At 38.3% G+C, this 22,934-nt stretch overlaps 1 protein-coding gene across 3 annotated transcripts in view; it reads left to right on the top strand.

Annotated features, from left to right (window-relative positions):
• The window catches only part of PTPN4 (protein tyrosine phosphatase non-receptor type 4), an 81,993-nt gene extending 66,663 nt beyond the window's left edge, over positions 1 to 15,330 (top strand). For all 3 annotated transcript variants that reach the window (XM_033162006.1, XM_033162023.1, XM_033162015.1), the window contains 8 exons: positions 3,976 to 4,142; positions 7,542 to 7,632; positions 7,721 to 7,782; positions 8,457 to 8,603; positions 9,311 to 9,439; positions 10,712 to 10,860; positions 12,930 to 13,065; positions 14,833 to 15,330. In XM_033162006.1, coding sequence (XP_033017897.1) covers positions 3,976 to 4,142; positions 7,542 to 7,632; positions 7,721 to 7,782; positions 8,457 to 8,603; positions 9,311 to 9,439; positions 10,712 to 10,860; positions 12,930 to 13,065; positions 14,833 to 14,916 — 965 coding nt within the window. In that variant the 3' untranslated portion in view covers positions 14,917 to 15,330. The remainder of the gene's footprint in view (positions 1 to 3,975; positions 4,143 to 7,541; positions 7,633 to 7,720; positions 7,783 to 8,456; positions 8,604 to 9,310; positions 9,440 to 10,711; positions 10,861 to 12,929; positions 13,066 to 14,832) is intronic.
• The last annotated feature ends 7,604 nt before the right edge of the window (positions 15,331 to 22,934 follow it).

Consider the following 22,934-nt stretch of genomic DNA (forward strand, 5'->3'; position numbering starts at 1 on the left):
ACAGTTGTAGCTTTCTTACAAGCAATTCCTGAGGCAGGGTTCACAACCTTGGCCCCCAGATGTTTTGAGACTACAATTCCCAGCATCCCTGACTAATGGTCCTGCTAGCTAGGGATCATGGGAGTTGTAGGCCAAAAACATCTGGAGGGCCGAGGTTGAAGAAGCCTGTCTTGAGGGTTGGGAAACCCTGTTTTATGGAATGTGGTGCAAGAGATTGAGGGAAAGCTCATGGAAGCTGCCAAAAATCAGACACTGAGGTGTGTTATACATTTATGGAAGACGCCTCTGCCTGATTTTCAGGGATTTTCGCTGAACCTTAGAAGAGACTTTTTGGAGGGCTGCTTGGGAAGGATGAAGTGGGAAAGTAATCTTCCAGCTACTTCTGTGGGATGGTGCTCAGGCTCCAACTCTATCTGTTTTTGCATGCTGTCAGTAAACATTTATTATGGAGGTATTTGCACAGGTCGCTGTGCAAGTGCAAAATAAGAACCATGTAGCAAAGAAATAGAATAAATAAAAGTTCTTAAGCAGAACAGTTGAAACTGGCATAAAATCCTTCATTTGTTCATTTAAAAAAAATCATTTTTTAAGTTCACCTTTATTGCATCCTAGTCACAGAAAATAAATAGGTGTTTTGATTTCACTTGCCAAGCTAATGGGCTCTCTATGTTGATTGTTGTATTAGTTTAAATAAAAGACCTTGAAATTGAGAATTTAGCAGACAGCCATGATTTCTTCCTCCAGATTTTTTGCAGATTTATTTCAGTTACAAGCATTACTAATAAAATATGTTTGTATTCGGCAAATAATGTCTGGCACATATGTATATAACACATGTTGTTTCCGGGCAAGAAATGAATGCAGGGTGATTGTTAAGTGATAACAGCATGCATTCTAGAAAAAAAGGCCTTCTCTATCCTTAATTAGCAATCACATCACTGAATAATAAAATATAAAGCCAAATGTTTTCCAGGTACAAAGGAGGAGGAAACCAGAGTTTTTTATTGATTTAAATGTGTGGATTGATATTACATAAACAAATTCGATAAATGTATCTTTTCTGACTGACAGTCGAATAAAGAATGATGATGATATAAACAAATTCAATCTAATACATTTTGTATCAATAAACCTCTTGTTAAAATTGCAGCTAGCTTGGGGTTTTATCTCTCTGGTGCAGGGTGTTTTGACAGGAGTTCCTTTCCCATGATGTGATCGCACAGTAGTGGGAGAAGAAAGCAAACATCTAGATCAGTTGCTTGGAATTTTTGCACTCAAGCACACCCCATCATGCAGAAAAGATCCATGCATGTGTGTTTCCTTCATGTGCTCTCCCTGGTCCTCAATGGGGTAACTGTGCCCCTGAAGGACCAGGTGTGCAGCCTTGGAGTCATTTTGGACTCTTAGCTGTCTGTGGAAGCACAGGTCAATTCTGTGTCCAGGGCAGCTGTCTACCAGCTCCACCTGGTATGCAGGCTGAGACCCTACCTGCCCGCAGACTGTCTCACCAGAGTGGTGCATGCTCTGGTTATCTCCTGCTTGGAATACTGCAATGCACACTACATGGGGCTACCTTTGAAGGTGACTTGGAAACTACAACTAATCCAGAATGCAGCAGCTAGACTGGTGACTGGGAGTGGCTGCCAAGACTATATATCACTGGTCCTAAAAGACCTACATTGGCCCCCAGTATGTTTCTGAGCACAATTCAAAGTGTTGCTGCTGATCCCTAAAGCCCTAAACTGTGTTGGCTCTGTATACCTGAAGGAGCATTTCCACTCTCATCATTTAGCCTGGACACTGAGATCTAGCTCCGAGGGTCTTCTGCTGGTTCCCTTACTGCAAAAACGTGAGGTTACAGGGAACCAGTCAGAGGGCCTTTTCGGTAGTGGTGCCCACCCTGTGGAACACCCTCCCATCAGATGTCAAGGAAATCAACAACTATGTGACTTTTAGAAGACATCTGTTGTTGTTTTTTTAATAAGAATTTATTGACGTTTTTTCTTATAACAACATATACCCACACCCACACCTACATTTATACAAATACAAAACAAATACACTCATAAAACAAATACAAACATTGCCAAGTTTTCTTATTTAAATCTTTCCTAAAAAAAAGATTTCTATTTCTAAATCTTGACCATTGACTTCCCCTGCCTTTTCACCTTCGGTTTTATATCCTTGATCTATTTTTTAACCACTTCTTCTAGAAGTTAAACACAGTTATATATATAAAATACAACAATCATCTTACTCAACTTAGTCTATATTTCATCTTATACTAGTTTTGCTAATAATACATCATCATAGTAATACATCATCATAAATCTTCATGAATTATTCTTATCAAATTCTATACTTACTCCTCTATCCTTTAACCTGCTGCTAGTAACATACAACTTTAAATATCTCCTTTCTTATTTAAAAACAAAAAAGCTAAATAGAACTAACGGTCTTCACCCTCTGATTTCAGAATACCATAACAAACCATTTTAAATTTTACTTAATACTTCACCCCACTCCCCCTCTGTCCATTGTCTTTCTCCTAGTGACCCCAGAGCCAGATTCCCAATTACCGTCTTTTCCCAAATAACCACAGATCCAGGCACAGTTCAGAACACTCCTTGCAACGAGCTTCAGGGTATCCAACTCATCTTCTTTCGGCTGCTCCGTTTCTTTAAACCATTCTTCTTCTTCTTGTAAATATCTTAATTCTTTGTCCCTTGCCCCCGAGCTCACACCTCGGGGTCTGGATATAACAAGTCTTGTCATCGCCTTGGGGCTGCCACCCCCAAAAAACGAATCCTTTTCCCGGAGTCGCCCTGTCATTTCTCTCCATCCTTCAAGCAACCCTCTCAGCTCCTTGCCAAGGTTTCCTTCCAAAGTGTCAAAACTTTTAAAAGCCTCCTCTGTGGGTAGTAAATTTCTTTTCAAATCCCCACACAAGACTTTCACTTTCCGATAAAGAAGTTCCAGTCTCAGCTCAGTGAGCCTTTGTTCATCCGTTAATCCCGAATTCAAAACAAGTTCGAAGACAAAGTTCAACATAGTGGAGGAGGGGGAGGGAGTGAGTGTCAAATTGCAGTTCCTGTCTCTATGTTCTTCCTTTTGTGGGAGTTGTTTTTCACCTCGGTTTAAACTTTTCATCGCCATTTTTCTTGAAGCCAGAGTGCAAAGACCGACACTTCAAACGGAGATATCTTTCGCAAATTTACTCCCCAAAGGGAAATTGTAACAGTCTCACTCATCAAAGTTCAGATACTTTATAACCAGTTCTGTAGCAGCAGTCACTCAAACTGGTTAGCTTCTTTCATCCGAAGGGAGGGAGGCAGGCTGCCTTTCTCCTTCCCCCGGGTCGTCTAAAAAACATAATAACTAGTCCAATCAAGTACTCACAACCACCGGGTTCTTCAAATCCATGCATCACAGGTAGAACTTCAACGCTCATTTCGGGATTTGTCGCCGCATTTACATCCCGGTTGGGGCATGTCCCCTATAGCCCGGCTCCGTAGTCCCTTCACCCCCACTCCCCCTTTACAGGGGAAGCGAGGGAAGGGTTCGGAGCCACAACGGGCACAGCCGGGGAGCCCAGGGTGCGGGACGCTCTTCCCGCACCCCATCGGAGCCCCGCCTTGCGGTAGCGGGGCTCCAACCCCCGGGATGGACTGGGCGCTTCGCAGCTGAAGCAGCCCACGACCACCCGGAATGGCGTCGCCGCCGGAAGTCCCGACTTTTAGAAGACATCTGAAGGCAGCCCTGTATCAGGAAATTTTTAATGTCTGATGTTTTACAATTGTTTTATATGTGCTGTAAGCCACCCAGAGTGACTAGGGAAACCCAGCCAGATGGGTGGGGTATGAATAATAAAATTATTATTAATTAATATTAATATTAATTAATGGATGAAGCAGCTGCCCACAGTTTTGCAGAGTTCTCTTCCTCAGTAATTATGCTACTTCCTGTTTATTGCAGCTGTTTATGATGTGGTAGAAGAAAAGCTGGAGAGTGAGCCAGACTTCCAGTACATCCCTGAGAAATCCCCACTAGATGGTTCCCACCAGGATGATATTGCTCTGAGGGAATCGATGTTTCAACTGGCAGAGGGGCTTATCACGGGAACTGTCCTGGCGCAGTTTGATGTAAGTAATGTATTTCCTGGGGAGTGTGTGCTTTCCAGTTGAAAATTCTTTATTCTTGGGGCTAGGAGATAACCTATAGCTAGATCCATATTACTTTGATTAGGTCAAGCAGTATATGACAAACAGTTTGCATTCCTCCCTTGCCTCTTTTCTTCCTTCCCTCATAAACATTTGTGGGCTCCATTTAAAAATCATTGGTTGTTGTTGTCTTTTTAAAAAAATCCTATGTTATTATCTAATACCTGTTTTTTCTGAGTGAAGGTGAGCCTTTCTTAATAGCTATAGACAAACTCCTCTTAGTGCTTCCTGGTCAGCTATTGCATCTGTTTCCCTTCAGTATCGTGGCCCAATAAGAGTATGTGGGGTAAAACACCCCTCAGTTACTATTACGTACAGCTTCCATTTCTAAAATGTGTGTAGTGCTAACCATATAGCCAGAGCTGTAGTCCCAAACACACTAGATAGCTTTTGGGAGTGATTCTCTCCCTCAGTACTCACGAATAGACTATTGGCATGGTCAGAGATGGCACTGACCATATGCTTAGAAGGTGCATATGGAGAGATCTGGTTCAAGTCTTTGCTTTAGACCAGGCTTCCTCAACCTCAGACCTCCAGATGTTTTTGGCCTACAACTCCCATGATCCCTAGCTAGCAGGACCAGTGGTCAGGGATAATGGGAATTGTAGTCTCAAAACATCTGGAGGGCCAAGGTTGAGGAAGCCTGCTTTAGACTAACGCTTTTCTTTTGCTCAGGGACAGCTTTTTATCAACCTGATGCCCTCCAGACGTTTTGGAGTACAACTCCCATTAATCCCAGCCAGCATTGCCATATTGTCCGGAAATCTGGAGAGCACCAGATTGGTGAAGGTTCCCATATGGAAATAACTAGTTAATTGACTCTCTTTGTAAACTATACCAGGTTTTGAGTCTAATCTGTTGTGAATGAAATATTAAACATTTAGCATTACATAACACACGCCATTACACGATAGATTGAAATATGTACAAATGTAGGTCAAATTTTGGTCTGCCACTCATTTTTCTGTCTAATATGAAATGTGTTATTTAAGACAATAGTGCAAAGATTACTAGAATGTTGTCAACTTCAGTGAGCTTCATTTTCTGTAGATCTATTAAAATCATTGATTTAAGGAAAATAATTTCATTTCAGGTATTCTTTCTTTTTTGCATCAACACATGCATATACTGATTAGGCACTACACTCTAATTTTATAAAGAAACAAAAATGAAAATAGTAGTTGGTGACTTTCGGGCTATTCCTAATTTTGCTGGAGAGTTGTTTTTTTTCTTTTGTCACTAAGTAAGTAGAGGAAGTGAATTGGGTGTATATTGCTTTTCTTTGGCTGCTGGCATTCCTTTGTTTCAGAAACATAACTGAGTATATAATTCCTTTACCTTCAGAGCATATTGCTCATTTTGATTACTTTAGTAATGCATTTCTCTTCTCCGCTAGCCCTAAGGCATGAAGAGGAATAAACAATATGGTTTATGTTCTGCTTTATGCTGCATAGGGACTCAACTGTATCTCATTCAGGCTGCTTCCTATGACTGTATAAACCCACAAAATAGGGTGTTACTTTCAATTTGTGTGTGGAGTAGAAGAGAACATCTTCCGTGCTTTTTTGAAGAATCTTATACTGGGTGCTGTCACAGTTTTCACGACTAGGTGGGCCATTATTTGGACTAAATATGCTATTTCTTATATTCTTCATGCAGCTTAGGGAACCATCACTTTTGTGGTCTCATTTACATGGCATGGTAAAGCAAACCATGGGTAATGGAGACACTGCAAGTGTGTGGCCTCCTGGAGAGGAGCTCACAGCCACTTTGCTGCTGTGCCACATAGAGTTAATCTAGGTTTGACTTAATATTTATTCATTTATTTGGCTCCCCAAAGCAGTTTACAAGCTAATAACATACATAAAGCAGTTACACATACAAAAACAATTTAAAATATTTATATATTTTTAAGTTTAAAACAACAACAGCACTTACATAAAATCAATTCAAAACTCAAGACAGCTCTACCAACTGGGTTATAGGTTTTAGAAGGTTTGTAAAAAGAGGAACATATTTAGCAGGAACTTAAAAGACAATAAATATAGCTAAGGGCATAGAATCATAAAACCAGAGAATTGTAGAGTTGGAAGGGGCCCTGAGGATCATCTAGTCCAACCCCCTGCAATACTGGAATATGCAGCTGTCCCATACGGGGATAGAACCTGCAACGTTGGTATTATCAGCATCCTGCAACGTTGGCATTATCAGCATCCATGCTCTAACCAACTGAGCTATCCATCTGTGTGATATGCAATGAGAATGAGTTCCGAAAGGTAGGTGCTGCCTCACTAAAGGTCTAATTTCAGTATTGTACAGAATAGACTCCCTGATAAGATGCAGGATGCTGTCTCTTGCAGAACACAGTGACTGGGTATGTAGGGGGGGGGGGCAGGTGGTATTTTCAGTAACCTGGCCAGTGGAATTCTTTCAGGAATGGCATAAAGGATGGCAATATCCCCAGTGAGCAGTCAAGCCGCTACATTTTACATTTACTGTAGCTTCCAAATCATAGGTTACATAGAGCAGATTGCAGTAATTCAGTACAGAGGTTATCAGCACATGGATGACAATGGTCAGCCTATCCCAGTCCAGAAACAGCAATAGCTCTTTTACCAATCCAAGCTGGTAAAAGGAACTCCTAGCTAGCGAGGTCACTTGGGCCTCTAGCAAAGGAGGTGTGTCCATGAGCAGCCCCAGTCCAAAGCAGGCAGTTGACCAATTATCCCGACTTCGGAACTTCCCAACCAGTTTTGTCAAGATTGAGTGAGTTTACTGTCCTTCATCCAGCACATCACTGAATCTAGGCATCAGGCTCGTTAACTAAATAAACCAAGAACTGCAGCTTGTAGTTGGTGCGGAGATAGAATAACCATAACTTTTCATTTGAAAGACACAGTAAGCCAAACATTGGCATAGCTTGGTGTGGCAGTCAAAAGGACTGAAGAGGAGCAAAGTGGCTGCAAACACCTGTCCAATTCATACTGTGCCATATGAACCATGTTTATATATATCTTGTCATTTCAGGTAGGCGATTCCACATTGCCTTTTGCTCGTGGCTTTTTCCCTTAAAGCAAGGATTATGCAGTTGCTATAAATGCCAGCCTTCAGACATGTTATTTGATACAAATTTTAGGGGTAAAGTTAGCTTACGGGGGGGGGGGACTGCAGAAGTGTAAAATGCATGTGATGCTTCTCTTTTCCAAGCAGGGAACAATATGTTCAAGATAAACGTGCTTTTGTTTGTTTGTTTGTTTGTCCCATGTCTCATGATTACTCAGATTCTGCTTGTTACAACCTGCCATTTTTGTTTCTGTTCAGCAACTTTACAGGAAGAAGCCTGGGATGACAATGTCTTGTGCCAAATTACCTCAAAACATTTCCAAAAATAGATACAGAGACATTTCGCCTTGTAAGTGCTTACATGGATATCTGTTAATGCATTTCATTGGTTACCATTTGGAGAATTTTACAAAGGTTTTTTTGTCTTTCCCCCCCAGATGATGCTACACGGGTTATTTTAAAGAGTAATGATGATTACATCAATGCAAATTATATAAATGTGAGTTGGAGATTACCATTTCTCTTCATGTTAATTCCATGTTTGGGTTCGGCAGTAAAACAATTAGCCCCTTAGATTTTAAAGACGCACAAAGATTTATTTTAAAGTGTCATTTGATATTGCTTTGATATATTCTAGTTGGTTAATGCAGTTGTAACATAGATGGAGAGAATCCTGCTCATGTAGTTCCTCATGTCTTTTGGAAGCAGAAAAGTTAATAATTTTTCTGGGTATTCCTTCCCCAGGTGTTAAAAAGTCCTTGAATGAACTTCCAATTAAAATAGTGGTTAAAGAGGAAATTATCTTGATGTTGGGTCAAACTGTTTTAGAGTAGCAGTTGACAGTTAATTATGCAGTAAAACAAATTTCTAGCTTTCTGTTTATTTCTAAATATACTTATATGATGCAATTTCATAAAGCGCTTTAAAGCTGTTTACATTGATTATAAAATGCAAACCACATTTAAAAAAACTAAATTCACAAATCATCAGTTAACTTTTTACAGAATAGGTTTCCTTATTCATCATCATAAGCCTTGTGGCATAGAAAAGCTTTCAAAAAGCTTTTAAAGGTTAAAATAGAATCCACCTGCTGAAGATTACCGTACATATGATTTAGGCAAGAGTACACAAAGTTGTGAAGTTACTAAACACATTCTGCAATTTTATTTTTAGATGGAAATCCCTTCTTCCAGTATAATAAATAAATACATTGCTTGCCAAGGTCCTTTACCAAACACTTGCCCTGATTTTTGGCAGATGATTTGGGAACAAGGCTCATCTATGGTTGTAATGCTAACTACTCAAGTGGAACGGGGAAGAGTAAGTCAGTCTGTAATTTTACCTCTTAAAAGCTTGTAATTCCAGTGCAATGCATCAGAAAGAAATTAATGTGGCTCATGTTTTAACTAACCTAACTCAAACTTCCTAAACCAATATGTGAACTAAATATTGTTCAACAGGATTGTCAATCAGTTTCAAAGGATAACACTATTCATAGACTAAGCTGTACTAGGAACAGCCTAGTGAACTGGAAAGAGAAAACTTGTATGTGCTGAGAGAGTCCCTGTTTGTTCTTGTGTTGTTAGGGAGTCTACTTTAGCAGTTCTAGTTTAGATAAGTTTTTTTGTGGGGTGGGAATAAATGTAAATATATTTTATTTCTTGCATTTGCATACTGCATTGCAAAGTACTAAAATAAACAAATGTTATGAAATAAAAAGCAGAGTTTTCTCAGACTAAGTTATGTGGTTCTACCTTTTATAGTAATCATGGAGTCTATTTCTGTGGCCAGAATTGGGTATAAATGTGTTGAATAGAAACAAAGGAAGTGTCCTAGCTAAACTCTTTCTTTGACATTTTTTTTAAAAGGGCTGTCATTATTTCCTTAAAACAGTGTACAAGAAATTATCTTATTGCATGTTTCAGATGACAATGAGAAGTAGTTAAAATTGATCCAAGTGCAACTTTTGGAATCTAAGCAGAAACTTTTATATATTTTTTTAAACAAAAACAAAAACCTGTTGACAGGTGAAATGCCATCAGTACTGGCCAGAGCCCACCGGAAGCTCCTTGTATGGGAATTTTCAGATCACTTGTCATTCAGAAGAAGGAAATCCTGCCTATGTCTTCAGAGAGATGACAATGTCTCATCTGGAGGTGAGAGAGACCTTTCACTGGCTATGTAATTCTGTGAAGCCCTTTAAAACTAAAACCATCTCACTGCAAAAAGTTCACTGCAACATTAATCTTTTGATTGTTCTTTTTAGACTCCCTAGAGAAATGGCCCACTGTGCCACTATTCCTTGTTACCTTTGGTTGCCGTGTCAAACTTTTATTACATTCCCTTTGATCCAACTTATTGAGCTTGGGGGTGGGCAGAGATCCATGAGATTGTATGCTAATTAGCTATTGTAAATACATTTTGTTTAAGATAATGAAATTGATGCTCTTTTTATGATTTGCTAGGCTGTCATAAAAAACTAAAATGCTGGCTGGGGTGGATGGGAGTCCAAGTCCGATAACACACGTTGGCTACTGCTGGCTTAAACATTTATTACTGTGAACTATAACATTAAAATGTAAGTTTTATTCCAATTTTGTTGCTGCTCATGGAGCTAGCACAGCTGCCTTGTGGATCTGTTGATTCTCTGCAGACTTATTTGTACCGAATACAGCAACATATTTTTGTGGCCTTGCGAAGACTAACAAATTTATTGTGCCATTAGCTTCTGTGACTAGTTATAAGCTAGCAGCTCAGGAAAACACTTCACGCATCAGTTGAAGTGGACTCTAGTTCATGAAAACATATGCCATAAGGTGCCGTAAGAGACTCTTTGTTGTTTTTCCCGCAGCAGACAAATATGGCTACCTATGGAAATAAAGATACAAGACAGAAATTAGGTAAAATGGTAGACTGGTGCTTTTCCTCAGGAGAAGCAGACTTCTGCCTGATGCATGTGAAACACAAAATCTTGTATGCACTTACGTCTACATAAAATGGCTCAATAAAATATGTAAATTTACTGTTTTGTATCTTTAAAAGTGGGTGGGAAACCTGTGATCCCCCAGGTGCTGTTGGATTCCACTTCTCAGTCCCAGCCATGATCACTAACAGTCCAAGATTATGGGAATTGTAGTCTGGCCACATCTGAAGGACCACAGGTTCCCCCATACCTGTTTTAAGGATTATTTTACATGTAATCTCAAATCAGCACAGCATATGGCCCATGGGGTCTATTTTTGAAAATCCACAGGACACTTTTTAATGAACTTGCACTATGTTTAAATGGCATGAAGCATCTAGATATTTATTTTGTGACACGTGAAAGTAGAAACTTGAAACCGAGATAGGTTGACTTCAACAATTAAACTTGTTACAGGAAAACACTGAAATGATCTATTGCATCTGAACCAATTTTGTTTTGCTAGAAAAATGAGGACCGTCAGCTTACTCAAATCCAGTACATAGCATGGCCTGATCACGGGGTTCCTGATGATTCCAGTGACTTCCTGGATTTTGTGTGTCTCATCAGGAAAAAAAGAGCTGGCAGAGAAGAGCCAGTTGTTGTTCACTGCAGGTATTTAGCTTGTGGGGAAAACTCACTGCACCACCCCTCTCAAGATTTCAACCAAAAGCCTTATTTAATTTTGTAGCCTTCTTCATTTTCAACTATACAGCTGAATTCTTGTTTCTGTTAAATTAAAAAAAAAATACTTACTTGCTGTTTTCTTTTGACCTTCTGGCTTTGAATGAGAATAGCTTTGCCTAATTGTCTGGAAACATGTTTTCATGCTTCATAAAGCTATGATGTCTTTATGTGCCAGAACTAGATAGGAAACTAATTTAGGAAGCTGTACTAACCATGCATGTGAACTATGAGGCTAAAATAGAAATGGCTGAACTATCTTAAAGAGGGGTACCATACTAGTAATGTATATAGTAATTGTGCATTGTATTGTTTAATACATGTTGCCAGCGGCATGCATGACTTCTTTATTCTTCCTTCTGGCCTAATAGCCAGTTCTTCAGTTTCTGTAGCTTTTTTTTTTTATCTGTACAGCAGCTACCGCAGCAGCTGTGCTTCTAAGCTGTTTCTGGTCACCTACAAGTGGTTGTAACTCAGAACAGGTTAATAGGCTAGGGCTCAGTTTCAGGAGCTTCATTAAACATCAGCTGCTGGAGACTGTATAAATGGGTTCTCCGATTGCACTGTAGGTCAAAAGCATAGATACCAGACTAGAATTCTTTAATTCTTGTTTGAAGTTCTAACTGTTGTTTTCATATTCAGCTTTGGATTTCGGCATCATCACAAGGTCTGAGGTCAAAAACAATATCAGTCATGCCTCATTACAAAAATGAAATTTATTGAAATGGATCAATGCCACATTGTCTGGTCCAGATTCTTTTGATCCCCTTCCAATGTGTATGTGGGTTGGCTTTAATTATTCTTGATAAATGAGTAATAACTGACTGCCATCTAGCTGAGACCTGGCACATAAAACATGGGTGGGATTTACCGAATGAGCCGTCAGCGGAATGCAATGGGCCCCCCCAGTGGCCCCTGAAATTGGCTCTGGGGTTGTTCAGTGAACCCCCAGAACAGCACACACCAAGGGGAAAGCTGAATGATTGCACAGGCAGAACATTCATTCCAGTGCAATGCTGAATTTCATCGAGTATTCCAAGTGATTGATATCATTCAATATATATATATATGAGAGAAGGATATTCCTAATTGTAGCAGTATTTAGAATAGGTGTTGCTAATAGGCTGGGAAATGAGCCAGAATGCCTCCGTTATCATGCGTTTCAGCTCCCGAACACCGAAAACCTGGAAGGAAATAAATGCTCCGGTTTTTGAATGATTTTCAGAAGCCGAACGTCCGCTTCAGCTTCTGCTTGAGTGCAAGAAGCTCTTGCAACCATTCAGAAGCTGCACCTTGATTGTCAAACATTTCGGAAGTCGAACAGTCTTCCGGAACGGATTACATTCGACAACCAAGGTTTGACTGTATCTGGGCTGATAATCCTGGGAATTACACCCTATTTTTCTCTTTATCCAGTCTTCAGTGTTTGCTACCACAAAAGAAAAAAGTTACATAGAATTCTAAGAGACAAACTAAGCACCAAAGGATAATTATGGATGCAGGAGCGCGCCAGAGCTCAGGAAGACCTTGTTACTCAAACCATGTTGGATGGAGCCAGAAAGAGCAGCTCCTGGCTATTCCTTGAATATTAAGAGATCTTGAATATATACTGTTGCTCTGTACATTCTAAGCATGTTGATGGATCACATGGGTTCTAGTAAGCATAACACCTAAATAAAATACACATGTCTTAAGTTAGCATACCTCCACTCTAAAACACTACCTTTGAAGGGTTTCCTAACAAGTTCAAACCTAGCTGTTTGCCTATTTATGTGATGTGGCTGCTTCCCAAAGAACAACAGTTATAAGTACATATATATTATTTCTCATTAAATCTACTTTCTTTGTTATGGAAAAAATGTGTTCGTTCAGTGGAAAATGCTGTTGCTGTATATGTAAGCTAACTCAGAAAAGTTTGACTCAGGCCACTTAATTATATATGTCTCCTAAGCGCTTTAAAATATTAAATGTGATAAGAAGTAGTCCTTTTTATTTTACAGTGCTGGGATTGGACGAACAGGAGTTCTTATCACTATGGAAACAGCTATGTGTCTCATTGAGTGCAATCAGCCTGTTTTTCCCTTGGATATTGTAAGAACTATGAGAGATCAAAGGGCCATGATGATCCAAACTCCTGTAAGTTATTGATACATTAGAACAAACTGCTTCCAGTATCACAGATGCCTAACAATGACTTTTAAATAGATGAAACTTAACTGAATTTTAAAGAAAGAACTAATTTAAAATTTTAAATAAGTATTGATTTGTATGTAACTTGCAGCATCTGCTTTGTCAAACAGATGTTGTTTGTTGCTGGTAGTGGTAGACAGTTATTAGAAAAAAAAGATGCAAAACTTTTAGCCATACATATAGCCCCCTTGCATGAGGGAACAAACAAACCAGGAACTCTTCTATTAATTATAGTTTCTAATGTCATGCATGCTGGGAAGCCGTGGTTAAAGCCATAAACTGAAGTTTGCCTAATATCCTGGCATTTTCTGAAGCCTATATACAGTACCATAGTTTTCCCATTTTGTCCAAAATGAGAAACTATAGTTAATGTAAGACTCTGTTGATCACTCATTCATTTGCGTTATGAGAGGAGCAAAGGGGCTATGCGTGGAGCTAAAATGTTCACTTGTATTGGCTTATGCTAGCCTGACCCCAGCCGTTGTGTCTGGTGTCCAACACCTGCTTTCCCCTCCCTCTATCAAACAACAAAGGAAATGATTAACAAGGTCAGAGCTGATGCTATTCATCTTCTGTGCACACAGTACAGGAACACCATCTGTGGACTCCAGATGTTTCCTCCCCTCTTCATAGCACACTTCCATGTATGGAGTAGGAAAAATGTACTTGTAAGAATGTTTCTACTTACATATATCTTTTTCTGGATCAAGGTGCACATATTTGATGCAGAACAAGTAGTTAACCATTTGTGAGTTTATTTAGAGATCATGAAATGAAGTGAAGGTTTGCTTTTTAAGTTCAAGAAGGAAATTAAAACACACATAGGAAAAGTGATTTAGTCTTTTGTTATCGCCAATCTAAAACTGAAATCTGAATCTTTCAGTTTCCCCTGTAAATGTTCATACTTCCACATGTTATCCACAAGGTGGCATTGTCCTAGGTTTCATGTTTTAAATGTGAATTTAGATTCACACTATATATTAGAAATTACGTAGCTATTGTCTTGTGCGAACACAAATTTCTTTTTAGACCTTTTTTTCTCTAGATGCACTAAAGACTGATTATATGCTAATAAAAACCTGAAAAGGTAGCCTATGGATATTATAGAATATAGGATGTTATAGAACCTAGAATTCGTATTTATTCTAATGTGTGAGCAACTTGAACAATATTTAAATAATATGTCAGTGGAAGAAAATCTCAAGGCTGCTACTTAAATATAAATTTCACATTCATTCTTTGTTTGTTTGTTTTAAATTTTCAGCCCTTGAAATGTAAGTTTATATATTTGTATATGAAAACTTTTAAACTGTTGTATGAAACGGTGTCTCTTAAGTACTGAAGACTTCCATCAGCAAAATGGAGAGGGAAACAGTTTTTAATGAATCCCCTTAGCCCCCCTAAGGTTTTCTAGAGCAAATTTAGGAGGGGTGAGAGGAGAATAAGAGAGATTTCTAACAATTGTTTGCTGATGGATGCCTTACCACCAGTTGTTCCACAGGGTTAGAGTCAGAGAAAAGTGCAGAGGAAAGCTAATTTCTCCCCCACCCTACCCCCCAAAGCCTCTCCTGCAGCATGCTGGTCACTGGATCCATCCTGTAGTATTTTCAGCACAAAATTCTTCAAGTCTTTTAAGTTTATCCTGATAGTTCATTGTTAGTTTCTCCAGTTCATTTTTCTGTGACTTATAAATTATCGCACTGTTCTTTCTAGAGTCAATACAGATTCGTTTGTGAGGCTATTTTGAAAGTGTATGAAGAAGAACTTGTTAGACCTTTAACGACTTCGCTGCATTAATAGAAAACTAAAGATACCTTTCAGAAGAATCCATACAAGACAATGGTGTGCCATAACATTACTTGCAAGAAATGGTGTCTGAAAACAATGAAGAAATGAAAAGGACATGGAAAAAACTTCAGCACTATTGCACTTTATGTTGAAACTGAAAATTGGTCTCTAAAACACTATGATTTTTCTGTGTTGGAAGACTCTTTCTTCATGCTTTGCTTCGAACAAACCAGACTTAAGGAAATCCATGACTTTCCAGACATCATTGTAGTGCCATACAGTCCCTTTTTGTTTGAACTGCAACAACAAAAAAGGCTTGGAACACTTTTCACTCTTTGGTTGACACCTATGTCTTTTTAAAGCAACAACAATACACACAAAGCCATTTCTTCCAATGCTAAATTTTGCTGTGTTAAGATCCTTGCAGTTTTGTTTTTTATTTTGGTGAAAAATTAGCAATATTACTACTACTAGACACACTGCCTACTGAAGCAGCACATTTTGCCCAATGCCGTTCTAAGAATCTAACCTGATTAATAGTGGAAAGCTACATTTTCTTCTAACTCGGCAGTAGCTGCATAAAGGCCCATTTAACCAGCATCTTATTTAGGGTGGGGTAGGAGGGGCATTTATTTTTGACCTGGTAGCTCTGTTTTTCAGCATGGAACAACATTGGTGTGTTTTGTAACATCTGACGAAATTACCTAATGGGAATGAATGCATGTGTTTTGTCTTAACCCCTTAAGTGCCTTGAGACCTACAGTGTATGTCTTTAATGACAATGCACTTGTATTGGCCCTAAAGGGGGAAGTATCATCATTGTAACATTTACTTTAGCAGGTTCACACTTTAAAGCATGGCCCTTGGTGCTTAGAATATGGTACTTAGAATATGTTAGGGGGTCACAGAAATACCATTCCTTCTCTTTCTACAAGTACCTGCATGCTACTATGGGTAGCAAGAGCACCCCAGCCTTTTAAATAAGTAATAATTGTTTACTGCTATGAAATGAAGTGGGAAATCTGACACATTCCTTTCAACTGGTAAAATATTTGCAACATCAAATGTAAAGCCAGTAGATAGTTTTAGAATTTCTTTCTTTTAGCCTTCCACTGAGGAAAAAAAAAGCTTTGTAATTGAGTACGTTAAACCTTTTTGATAGTTCTGATAACTGTTTTAAAACTTCAAGGTAAGCTTTCCCCTTGACCTGCTTGCCAGTTACATTTCCTGAGTCCACATTTGTGCTTTCTCAAGTCATGTTTGTGCTATACAGTACTGTGTTTTGACAAGACAAAAGGGGAGGAGGGTGCATAAAATGCCATCAGCTTGTTCCCGAAACATTTATGCTTTCCATATGTTATTTGGGATCTCTGTGTTCTTTTGTGCTCGTTTTTATTTGTGTGCCTCTTTTTTTGAGGTCATTAGTATGTATGCAGTTGGAGGCACTTAATTGATACAGAATCTGAACTCATTCTAGGGTCATGTAAAGGTTTCTGTCTCCTTTTTATTAAAGAAGAAGAAGATCTGAGACACCTTCTTGCACAATATGCATTTGGGGTTCAGTTGTTTCTTTATGAAAACCTATGCTGCCCTGTATTTTAAAAAGGTTTGAATAATGACTGAATTTTTTAAAAAGCAGAATATGCAGACTATAGGTGACAATATGAGGTTTGTCTTTTCTTAAAAAAAAAACAACAACATTTATTCTCTATATGTACTGGGAGGGGCTGCAAATCTGCTGTATAAAGTTTGTACCCAATGCCCTGAAATTGTGTGGTGCAAAGTTGTAGCAGCTGTTCATCATGATACCAAATGAAAGAGAACCTTTATTTTTTTTCAAAAAAAAAAAAACAAAACCTCATCTGCTGGCCTGTTTGTTTATTTTCAAAGTAAATACAGTAGTCTCCATTTCTGGTTTTGAAATTATTGCAGCATTATCCTTATAATATAACTTCTTGAGTCAGTGTAGAAATGAATGCTAGTGTCAATGAATTCCTTTCATCCAAACTTTAGTTTCAGTAGGATGAGGTGTAATGGGCTTCTTAAAACAGACACACACACCTCAGTCTTTAACTGAGCATTTGTCCAGGGTGTAAATACGCTTTTGTCTGCTCTCACAAATTGGAATGAGTGCTTGATAAACTGCTACTTTTGACAGCTCTGAAGCTGAAGGGGGATAGTGGACTCAAATGTTCTACATCAATTGATAATTGGGGGATCCAGTGGCTTTTAACAGTTTGTTTCTGTTCAACACAAAATGAAATGCTGAAATGCATTTTTAAACTATGCTTCAGACAGTTTCAGATTACCCAGCACAATGTGAGTAACTGCTAATAACATTGCATTGCATTCTAAACCATCCTTAGATGTTAGTGCAAGCAATGTAAAAGCCTTTTATAGAAAGCCTCCAGTAGTTCTACCAACCAGTCAGGTGGCAAATAGGAATATAAATAATGCTATATACTGCATATTCATACTCTATTTTGAACCGCTTACTTCAAAATGGTTTAATACCTAAAGAAGGCTTTCCTGCTTTTAATTTGGAAATTGTTCTGTGCCATAGTGTTGGTTATTTGCAGGACTAATTTTAAGCATTTGTAACACATTAAAGTAAATACTAAATTACTGCATTCATTCTAAATTACTGCATTCATTCTATTGCCAGTGTATGTTACTATTGCCAACATTTAAATGAAAACAGCATTGCCCATTTTATAAACTTATACAAGGGAAATTACTAGAGAGTTGTATATCATTGATATTTTAAATACGCTGATTTTCTTATGTGAGGTTGCCAAAGCAATTTGAATCCATGAGAAACATTTATACCACAATGTATAGTTTTGTTGGCATATATTTTTGGTACATAGGATGTTGATCTGACATATAGGCAGAAACATTAGCTGCCTTCAAGCCTCCATCTCCCCTGATATAAGCTGATTTAGGGCTTGCTGGTTAGTAGCAATGAAGAAATATGGAAAGAGATTAATTTGGTAAGGTAAGCAGCAGATCAACAAGCCACAGGAATTTCCCTCAAATGCACACATAGTAAAGAAAGGATAACAAATTAAAGCATTATCATGCCATAAAAGTGGATCTTCGCAAAATGCATCTTCCCATAGTGGTATAAATAGCCTTTTACTAGTATTTTTATATGGCCTAAAAGTTAATACTGTTCATTGCTTTGCATTGGGTTATGAAGATCTGTATCAAGCTAAAAAGAAAAGGGAAAAACTATTTTTTGTATGTTTTTTCATTCTGTACAAAACATGAATGTATGTTTCAGGAATAATGACATATAAAATGATGGGTGTTATGGATGTTGGATTTTATGAATAATTATTTTCTTACTATTTGCTAAAAAAAATGGGAGAGAAAAGAATCATATGTAACACTTCCTGTTGTTGTTGTTGTTGTTGTTTTAATTCAGGTTGTTTTAATTGTAAATAAGAGCCATAGGAAAATGGTTTAGTGCCAACGTATGTTTCCAATGTATGTTTTTTGTTTTTGTTTTTGTTTTTTATCTTAAGGACTGAAAACTATGATTATTTAAAGTACTTTTGAAGGTTTCTAATGCAGAAATCTAGGACTCTTTGAGACTTCTTAAAATTGGTTTTTTGCCTTTTTAGGAGTGTGGCTTTTGGGGTGGTAGAGGTATTACCTTGGAGAAAGTTAAATATGAAGTACCCTCAGTGTCAGTCATTCTCTGAGCAGCATGACTTTAAGTGTGCCAGCTAATCATGCCACTTAGAGTATAGTCCCTCCAAATCATTGGAGTAGACATCCACTTCCAGTGCTGCAGTAATGTCCCTATGTTAGCATAAGAACAGGATTCCTGGTTGTCCCTTAGTGGTTTTCCTATACCCAAACATGCATCATTTGAAACCAAGATCAGCATAAGGCCACAAATTAAGTCTAAAATATTAGACATCTTCACTGATTTAATAAAGCCTATCGCATTAATACATTGTAGCCCAGCCTATTAACACACTAGAGAAGTAATATCTTATATGGTAGCAGTATCCCACAGCTCCCAATTTAGAAATGCTGTCCTATCACAGAAAGCACAAAATGCAAGTGCAGAGAGCTGGGGAGAGGTTTTTGATGGAAGTAGTGTGGCTTGCACCTTGCCACAGGCGATGTGCAGATTTAGGTTTGTTGCATCTGTGGAAGGTTGAAAAGCAGCAGAAATGCTTCAGTTGCAGCTGTGCATGAAGGCCCAGAAGGATGAAATGTTGTATTGTAGAATCTCAGCAGTTTTTCCATCTGGTGGAGCAGAACTCCATTAATTTTTTGGGAAGGGTCTGCTTGATAGGGGGCAGAATGACTAGAGTGTAACTAAGAATAGGCAGTGTGTGGCTGGCAATGGATGGTTACCCAAGCTCCTGAAAGTCTTAGGAGTTCTTGCCATATACTGTATCTTGCAGGTGCTGTTCCTCAGTCTTTGACTTGGCTGTTGGAAAGCAGTGGAGACACCTGGTACCACCTGCACTTTTTAAATTACTGGCCTTAAACTTACCTGTTTCACAGATCACTTAGATCTGCATATGTTGTGCAATAGAAAGTTCAGCGTATTATGCAGTCTTTCCTATTTTTATGTCCCAACACGTAACAAAATCCACTTGTTTGCATGTGTATTCCACCAATATGTGCAAACAGACTGAATCCATGGCATTGTAAATATTCATGCGCAGAGAGAGGGGGGGGGAGCAGCCCAAAAAAGCACCTTGGGATGTGCAGGGGAATTGCTCATTGCACTGGTTATTAAAAGAAGCCTCTGGATATTATCCACAAGGCTCTTGGGGTGTTGAAATGAAGTTGTACATTGACCAGAGGGTTCAATGAAATGTGTCTCCTTCCCTTTTTGCAGGGCAACTGTAAGCAGTTGATATTCTTCACTGCAGTCCTTGTTGGGCTGAGAAGCTGATTAGGGTTGGGGGGCAGGAATAGCTTCAACCAAGTGAAGTAACAGATGCCTTATATGAATACAGTGGCGTGGATCCAAAGGCATTCTTGTGCAAGTGGAAAGCACTTGACCACAATTTCTGCTGATTTTCTTCCTCCTACAGACCCTATACCACATCACTTGCCATGCTAGAAGGTCCCTTGACCCTCAGGAGTATAATTTGGAGGCTTTGGGGAAGAGGAATGGTGGGAAAGCCCGTATCTTTGGATGCAAGCTGATAATTAAAAGTCTTGTAAATTATGATATGGGAATCATCTTAAATTATGTGTCCTAGATTTCCTGCAGATATCCCTTGGGTCTCTTGTAGTAGCTTGTGTGTATGTATGTGTGTGCATGCATGCTCTTCCTAATTTTAATACCCAACTACCATGTAGAAACAAACAAGCCTTTGTTTCCATCCTTATGCAACACTAACTTTCAGTTTGCGCCATTGCCACTTGCAATGGAGAAAAGGAATTTTTGGTACAGATGTTAAACTGTAACCAACAAGTTCAATGTATTAACAAAGCAGTATATTGATTTGTTAAAATTGCAGAGCCAAGTATGGTAATACTGGAAGTGATGTACAGGAAAATTAATATGTTCGCTTTGATTTAGTCAATGCCGCCAAATTAGAAGAAATACAAACCAAAGTTAAAATGGTTGCTTTTCAATCTTTGGAATGGTATAGTAAAAAGATTAGGAGAAAGTCTTCTTTGCCTATCCAGAACTTTGAATGCTTAACTTTAACAACCCATAGGCTTTTACATCAGTTGCAATCTGAGTTTTTAAGTTTAGAAAGTATTTGCTTTCAAACATCGGAGGGCAAGTGGTGAAATTGTATTGCCTTTAAAACAGAGGTGACTAACCTGTTGCCCTCCAAGATGATGTTGGGACTCTTAACTCCCAACAGCCTCGGCCACTGTGGCCAATTGTCATAAATGATGAGTGTTGTAATTCAGCAACATGCGGAGGGGAACAGGTTAGCCTCCCCTGCCTCAAACCAAATGTTCTGGCCTGTGAGAGATTTGAAGACCACTGTGTTAACGCTTTGGAAATGGCTCTTTGGAAACAATGTTAATACTATGGAAATGAAGAGACCTTGACGGACATTATTTGGTGGAATTACTTGATATTTAACACATTTTAAAATATTTACTTTTTCCTAAATTTCTTGAATTTCAAATAGTAGCACTTTATCTAATGCTTTACTACTGACATGAGTTTTGGAGAAAATAAAATTTGCTACCAGGTTGGAGAGAGAGACACTTAATTGTTTCCTGTGCAGAGTTGATTGGGATTGTTCCTCGTGTGAATTGTTTTATCAGTGCACTACGCTTCTGACTTGTTTTCATCTGTTTTAAAATGCATTCTAGTAAGCTAAACACTGTACACTACCATACAGCATACGGACCTTAAATATCAAGGCCTGAGTACCATTCTGTAGTTCTCGTACAGCATCCTGTTTTGTGGTATTATAGCAGTGCAACTGTTGATAAACACATTTCTGGTTTAGGTTTTAAAACCGTAATCATAATAATAATGATACTAAAAGTAACTCCCACAATGTAGCTGCTTACAAGTTCTGATTGTTTTTTTCTTGGTGGATTTCATCTAATTTAGTAGTTTACTGTGCCTAGGGTCTCCTGGGTTGGGCAGAGAGCTTTTCTATGTGCTTCTTCTTGGATCCATCCTTGTTGCTTCCAGAGTTTAAAGACCTTCGGGAGTAATCTCTTATGAAGAATAGGGAGTTGTGATTAGGGAGAACATCCGTACATACTTGGAAGTACTTCTGTGTATCCAGGGTGCTCAATATCTGCTTAGCATTACTAATATTTGCATAAAACTCTGGAAACCAGGGGTGGGGGTGGGTATTTAAGTTGTAAATTATAAAGAATAGATAATGCACAAAAATAGTTTTAAAGGGAAAAGGTTGCAATTCCTTATACACAAAGGCTATAATATGGTTGGAGCAGTTAAAACAATTGGCACTAAGTCCCTTTGTATTCTTCTATGTCCACTTACTTCCCGATGCAATTTGAAGAGGCTGGGCTTTAAATTTAACATGAATTTGTATGGCTCTGGTCATCCTAGCAAATACTAAAAAATTTTTTTTTAAAAAATTGATTTGTCTAGTTTCCCCAACCCCCTTTCCTGTCACAGGTGCTACAGTATATGTGTAAATGTAAACCTAATATTGTGTCTGGATCATAATCCACAATCCTTTTGGGTGCCCAAATTTATTTATTTTTGTTGCTAGTGGTAATGAATTTGTATTTTTTTCCTCCTGTGACTTTGCATTGTCCAATTCAGTTGGGTGTTGCGCTGCTCAGTGAGCTGGCTTTGAGCATCTCAGTAGGTCATCTCTAATATAATTGTGCATCTTCTGTTTACCACACAAGCTTATCTGATATAAATAGATTTGTCTTTTGAATTTATGTGTTTATTTTATTTTTAAGAAAAACAAAAACTATTTAGCTAAGAACCTCTATGCTAAGCAGCAGGAAATGTGCTCCGTTGAAAATGACATGCACTTGAATTTGGTCAACACTGGACAATGAAAAGAATTCAGCATTCATCACTGCAGCTACTGTATGCATTAAAAGGGCCTTATGTATCTTGCCTGCATTGGGGTAAAATGAGAGTTCTTGCCATTAATAAAGTACACTAATGTTCTACATACTATACCAGCAGCTCCCCAGAAATAAGAGAAATATAACATTTAACAAATCTTGTTTTTAGTCTTAAGAGCAACTTCATTATGTGAAATACATGCTGTTATACATATTTTGTGGATATATTTAATTTTGATTGACAAATAGTTGTCTAGGTACAAACTTGAAGAAAAAACATAGTTTACTTGTGGATCTTAATTGTTTAATTGCAAAATAAAGATGTGCTTTAGTAATTAAAGTTTGGAGTTTTTTATTACTGAAAGTTGCTAGGTATGCTGCAGTACTGATAATTATCAATGGGTTTTTTGATCTTGGTCTTTGGACAGATGTTTTTTGCACACAAACAGCGAGGGAATCGCTGCTTCATTTGGTTGTAAACTTACAGTATATGGAAATTCAGTGATCCT

Source organism: Lacerta agilis, chromosome 1 (genome assembly GCF_009819535.1).
Source record: "Lacerta agilis isolate rLacAgi1 chromosome 1, rLacAgi1.pri, whole genome shotgun sequence".
Lineage (NCBI taxonomy): Eukaryota > Metazoa > Chordata > Lepidosauria > Squamata > Lacertidae > Lacerta > Lacerta agilis.